The following is a 6,000-nucleotide window of genomic DNA, read 5'->3' as shown; positions in this document are numbered from 1 at the left end:
TTTAATCTTATGTTTATGTTAATATTTAATCTTGTTTATTTAATCTTATGAATTTAATTTTTGCAGTTAGAAATACTGTTTTAAGACTGAGCCAGTAGGTTTCATTAGACTATTGGACATGTTCATGATAAAAGTTAAGAGAAGAAATCTTGAAGTAGAATAAAAGCTACACTAGAACAGTAATGGAGGATAGTTGGAAGAAAAGCAGGTGGGGACAATCCCTAGGGGATTTCCCAAGGGGAAACCACCCTTAAAAGGATTTTACATCACCCAGTGTTATGCCCGAGTTTTCGTGTCTGAGAGACCACCAAGGAGCCAAGCACCGATGCAATCACACGAGGGTTTATTTGACAAGCTTACGCTTGGGCCCAAGTATACCCGACACAGCGGAGTAGGGACTTGGACCCCTAACCAGATTACAGTCAGAGTTTTTAAAGGCAGAGTAAGGGTAGACTCAGCGGTGGGTGAGGACAAAGGGGATTATGGATGATGTAAGTCTCCAAGGACTTTTGGAAGCAAGGTCTCCAGGACCTTGAGGGGCTAGCTATTGTTGGGAGAAAAGTTACTAATTACCAATAATAAAAATCTTCTCGTGAGATCCTTTAGCTGCATCAGTGGGCCATATGCTTGGGAATGATTCTCGACACTCTCTAGGAGGTTCAGAGATAAAGTTTCCTAAAGGAATTGTTAAAGTAGACTTACAGGATTCTGGTCGGACCTGTCCGGGTAGGGGGTCAGTCAGGCTAGGATAGTCCTTAGCAAAACCTCAAGGTGAGGGCAGTTGAGTCCCCAGGGGAGAGCCACTGTCTGTTTCAAGAGCTTGTCTGTAGGTAGGGAATTTTAATGATTTTCTTCTGCCTCTGTTTCCCACATCAGCTAAACTTGAGGTGGGATGGCCTTAATTTCCTCGGCCTCCACACCAGGAAGGAGCCCTCCACGCTTTCCCACGTGATGGGTAGATGGTAAAAACCTGACTGGATGATGGAGGGTTAATCAGATTAAAATAGCCCTCCAACAAACCCATGAAAACCCCCAGATCTAAACGCCAAGTTGGCAACCCTCTTGGATCCCCTTCCCTCTTCGGGAGCTTTGTACTGTCACTCAATTAAACTTTGCTTTCTTCTCCATTCTTCTCTGGTCTACGTCTTCATTCTTCCAAGCTGCCTGACCAAGAACCTGCACCGAAGAAAAAAGAAATCCTGCAAGGACAGGACTTGACCCATACCAGATATCCAGTAAACAGTCTGCCCTATCCTTCTTAAAATATTTCAGAGAGCAGGGTTAAGTCCTTTTCGTTTTTGCATTCCCAAGTGTGTAGTACAGCGGTCTGCACTTGGGCGCTCCACGGAAACTGAATGAATGAACGGAAAGGTGTGAAGTTTGGCTCCTCAGGCCCCTCAATTGGGACTGCAAGGAACAGCTGTGAAGTTGCCTGCGGCTAGCGTGCATCCGCGGGATTATATTGTGTGGATTATGTTAGAGGCGTGAGAGGGCTCCGTATGGGAGCCACAGATGTGTCTACGGAAAGGGAGACGCCCCTTGGCCAGGGGGGGCCAAGCGCTTATTACTTCCTTAAATCCCTCCTCCAGCGTCCTAGAAGGTCTGTCCGTGCCTCCAGGTAAGCAGTTTACTTCTGCTGGACTGAAGAGGCCCCTCGCTTATTCCTGGGACCTCGCACTGGATTCAGTCACAGGACAGCGTGCAGCCAGCCAGCTGCAGAGCCGTGGCCCCGGGCGGCGTGGGTCTCCGGGAGACCTCCGGCGGGGCGCGCACGAGGCCCCTCGCTCCCTCGCCACGCCCACTTCCTGCCCCATCCCGGGCCTTTCCAGGTCCCTTCTCCCGGTGAACCGGATGCTCTGTCAGTTTCCTCCTCCGCGTCCTCGGCGGCGTCCGCTTCCCAGGCGAAGCCGCAGGCACCCGCGAGGGCACAGGCAGGGGCTCCCGGCGATTGGCCTGGCAGGGCTAGGACGGCGGTAGGAGCTGGGCGCGCACGGTTACCGAGCGTGGAGGAGACACTGCCCTGCGGCGATGGGTGCCAGGGGCGCTCCTTCACGCCGGAGGCAGGCGGGGCGGCGGCTGCGATACCTGCCCACCGGGAGCTTTCCCTTTCTTCTCCTCCTGCTACTTCTCTGCATCCAGCTCGGGGGAGGACAGAAGAAAAAAGAGGTATCGGGAGTCCTCTGGCCTTCCGGGTGGGCCGGGGCTGACTGGGGCTCGCTGGGGCTGACTGGGGCTCGCTGGGGCTCGCTGGGGCTCGCTGGGGCGGGCCGGGGCGGCGGCGTTGCCAGGCAGCCTCGCCGCGTTGCTAGGCAGCCGGGCGGCTGGGCGTGGGCGACGGCGGCCTGCGGGCTGGAGCCCAGCGGTTGCGAGGCCTGCGGGCCACGCTGTCGCGCTTGTGGGGTTAGCCTGGTGTTTTCTCAAAAACCCCAAAGCATCCCCTTTGACCCTGCGCCTGAGCACCGCACAGCTTTCAGACTCGCGTCGCTTTTGACCCTCGGGAGGCCGGACTTCCTGCCCTTGAGTCACTAAAGGGGGGTGTGTGTTGGATGTGAAAATACCTCTTAGGAGTATTTGCAACCCCACGAGAGAGAAAGATTTATTTGGTCTTTACGTTCAGGACCCAGCTGCCTTCGTTATTCGTTTCAAGGGGGTAGCGGAGCATTTTGGAAATGTATATTAAGTTGGTATCCATAATTACATACTATTAAAGCTGTGGGTTTATTTTTCCTTATGTTGAACTCCTATATAATGGTGAGAACAAACTCACATAATTTTAAGTTCGGTAAATTTGTGAAGATCACCTGATTTCAGTCTTAGTCCTCGAGTAACTTTGGTAAGAGGGTTGGAGTCACTAGATTTAAAATAGTAATTTGTGACTTTCAGGTATCCATCATTGCCTTGGATACTCAATCGAGCTCAGAAAAAAAAAAATTCCTTGGAAATGCGAGCAGTGTTTCTAAGAGTACATTGTTTTAGTAAGAGTATTCGCTTATTCAGGGTTTTCCTGGTGAAGTATTGCACACACGTGACTCAAAATCTAAGTCGGGTTTAAAATGTTTCCAGGAGTTTCTAGATAGCTGGGTAGAGAGTGAGAAAAGCAGCTTCATGTGTAAAATAATTGCCTTTACTCGTTGCCTGAAACAAATCTGAACTCAATACTAACTTCTTCCCGTTAGCTTTTTACTTTTAACATGAAAGTAGGCCTTACGGAATTCTTCATGGAGTTCTGGTGAGAGGTTTAGAGAAGAACTCTTAAAATTAAGACTGTATTTACAAAATAATTTAAAGATCTATTTTTTTTTAGCATTTGGTATTTATATACCACATCCCAAGAGCTTTAGGTGTGGTGGGTTTTTTTTTTTTGAGGAAGGGAGATTAAAAAGTGTTTTTTTTTTTTTTTTTTTTGAGGATTACCACAGCAGAGGGCAGTTAAAAATGATGAGGAATTCCATGGGAATTTTGATGTTTTACTTCTTAGAAAGATGACTGTGGGGGCACTTGGGTGGCTTAGTCCTTTGAGCATCCCCGTTTTGATTTAGGTTTAGGTCATGATCAGGGTCTTGAGGGGATCTCTGCCTGTGCAGTGCTCAGCAAGGTGACTGCTTGAGATTTCTCTCCGCGTCTCCCTCTACTCCTTCCTCAACCTTCCATCTTGCTTTTGCAGTCTCTCTCTAAAAATAAATAAATTAAAAAAAAAAAAAGAGGGGAGAAAAAGATAACTCTGATCATAGTAACTTTCAGTTGGAAGAAAAGTCAGAAAATCTGAAAAGGATACATCTTCGAAGCATCTTGGTATCGTTGTATGCTACTTTAACAGGTGAAAATGCTTGTTAATTTAGTATAACTACAATAAATTAACATCTGTTCCATTAATATATTTTTCATAAAATAGGTTTTAAATGAAAAATTAGGAAGAAAATTGTTAAAGATTAGGAAAGGATGTCTTCCGGAATTGTTTTTATTTATCTTCAACAGGAGAGTCTAATAGTAGTATGTGGTGGTTTTGCAGAATACACATATTTAGGGAAAGGAAGAACAAAGTAACAAATGAAGTTTTAATACTTCATGAGTACACATATCTGGAATGTAGTATATGAGAACAAACTCACTAAGTTATACAAATTTATTTGTGATGTTCAGAGCCCCTGATTTCAATCTTAGTCCTTAATAACTTGGAAGGTTGTGGTGTCTTTCAATGCTAGAAGAAACACTTTCTTTATTTAGAAATACTGGAAAGTGGCTGGTCATCATTGTGGTACTTTTCTAGGGGTATTCCAGGGTTGCTTTGAACATGTCACTTCATTCCCTGCTGAATTTAGAACCTGATGCCCAGTACAAAATTTGACACCATTGAACCACCAAGTGTAGCAGTTGGAACTTAATTCATTACAATAAATATTACAAACTTAAGTGCTAGAAGAGTTGACTTGGCATGAGTAGTGTATCCCTTTATACTGGGGAGGCCAAATTGACATTCATTTTTAAATTTTTAAATTATTTTTAAAATTAAAAATTTTTTTCAATGTTCCAAAATTTATTGTTTATGCACCACATCCAGTGCTCCATGCAATACTTGCCCTCCATAATACCCACCACCAGGCTCACCCCTCCCCCCACTCCAAAACCCTGTTTGTTTAAAGTTGAACCTGGAACCAAGAATGGATGTAGTTGTTTTTAGGGAAGTAATAGTTATGAATAATAGCTACCAGTATAGGTCAGGCAAATGGTCTCGTTACAACTCAATCACTATCTGATTGTATGACATTAGGCAAACCACTTAACTTCCCTGAATTTTAACTTTTTTGTTTTAAAACAAATATACCTACATCTCAGGGTTGTCACAGGGATTTGAATACGACTGTATATAAACTACTCAGTGTAGTGCCTTTAACATAACAGATGATCAGTACTGGTAGCTATTATTATGTGGTCTTCATTTAAATGGTTAGACATGATGACAGAATCCTAAAATGTGATAAAATATTTTTCAAATTTTTTTTGCTAAAGAAACGGATTTTATCGGGTGCCTGGGTGGCTCAGTGGGTTAAGAAACGGATTTTATCATTATTATAAAATAAATAGTTACTAGAATAAATTGCCTGTTTCATTATGAAACACAGAGTTCCAAACTCTTACGATATTTGAGAACTTCCCAGGAGATTTTGCAACATGGAAGAATTGGTGGTATTTGTGAGCGTGTCTGTGTTTGTATGTCCACATATATGTTTTTGTATCTGTTTGTTTCTTAATGAAGACATTTCATTAAAAAATAATTTTGTTATTTCTCTAAGAATATAGTGAAGAGCAATAGATGAGTGAATAGGCAAAGAAAGATTGGAGATTTTTATAATCACTTTCCTTGATTACATTGAATAGATTCATTAAACTAATTTTTGAATCCTCATGTGAAGTGATAAGAATTTGTGGGAGTCTATAGTTTCTTGGTAGTATATCATTTGCATATGTAGTGCATCATTTTCTTTTTATTTTAATGGCATCTCTATTTTTTACATTGTTAATACTTAACCAGTTAATCAGCTTCATTTCGAATCTATAATAATACCTGATAATATAAAAGGAGTTCAAATTCTGTAATTACTTTCAATGGATTTATTGACTTTAATATTATCAAAAGAAGCTATGAAAAGAATTTATCCTTTACTTTAGCTAATTGGTTATGACATGTAGGTAACAATGAGTATGCATTATGAAAAATTGAACAGCTCATAAATATTTTTGCAAAGTAATATGATTGTCTAAATGAAAGATCTCAATTGCTTCTGAGAGAACTTCTGTATGTGATTAATATTTCTAAGTACATTTTACAGTGAGATGAATATATCCAGTTATATTTTTAGTGGCATAGCCGTAAAATAGAGACTTTACTGTCTTAGGCAATGAAGAAAAGGGAGAGGATGGAAGTGAGCAACAGATTATATCTTTAAGAGAAGAACTTTAGTTGAAAAAGAAGTTGGTTAATATATGAGCACAACTTTAAGA

At 42.4% G+C, this 6,000-nt stretch overlaps 1 protein-coding gene across 3 annotated transcripts in view; it reads left to right on the top strand.

Annotated features, from left to right (window-relative positions):
- The first annotated feature begins 1,869 nt into the window (after window positions 1-1,869).
- Window positions 1,870-6,000, top strand: part of TUSC3 (tumor suppressor candidate 3) — a 252,664-nt gene continuing 248,533 nt past the window's right edge. For 2 of the 3 annotated variants that reach the window (XM_059155978.1, XM_059155980.1), the window contains exon 1: window positions 1,870-2,166. In XM_059155978.1, the coding sequence (XP_059011961.1) occupies window positions 2,029-2,166 (138 nt within the window). In that variant the 5' untranslated portion in view covers window positions 1,870-2,028. The remainder of the gene's footprint in view (window positions 2,167-6,000) is intronic. The other variant, XM_059155979.1, reaches the window with a different exon arrangement.

Source organism: Mustela lutreola, chromosome 18 (genome assembly GCF_030435805.1).
Source record: "Mustela lutreola isolate mMusLut2 chromosome 18, mMusLut2.pri, whole genome shotgun sequence".
Taxonomy (NCBI): domain Eukaryota; kingdom Metazoa; phylum Chordata; class Mammalia; order Carnivora; family Mustelidae; genus Mustela; species Mustela lutreola.
This window is presented reverse-complemented; position numbering and strand designations above follow the sequence as displayed.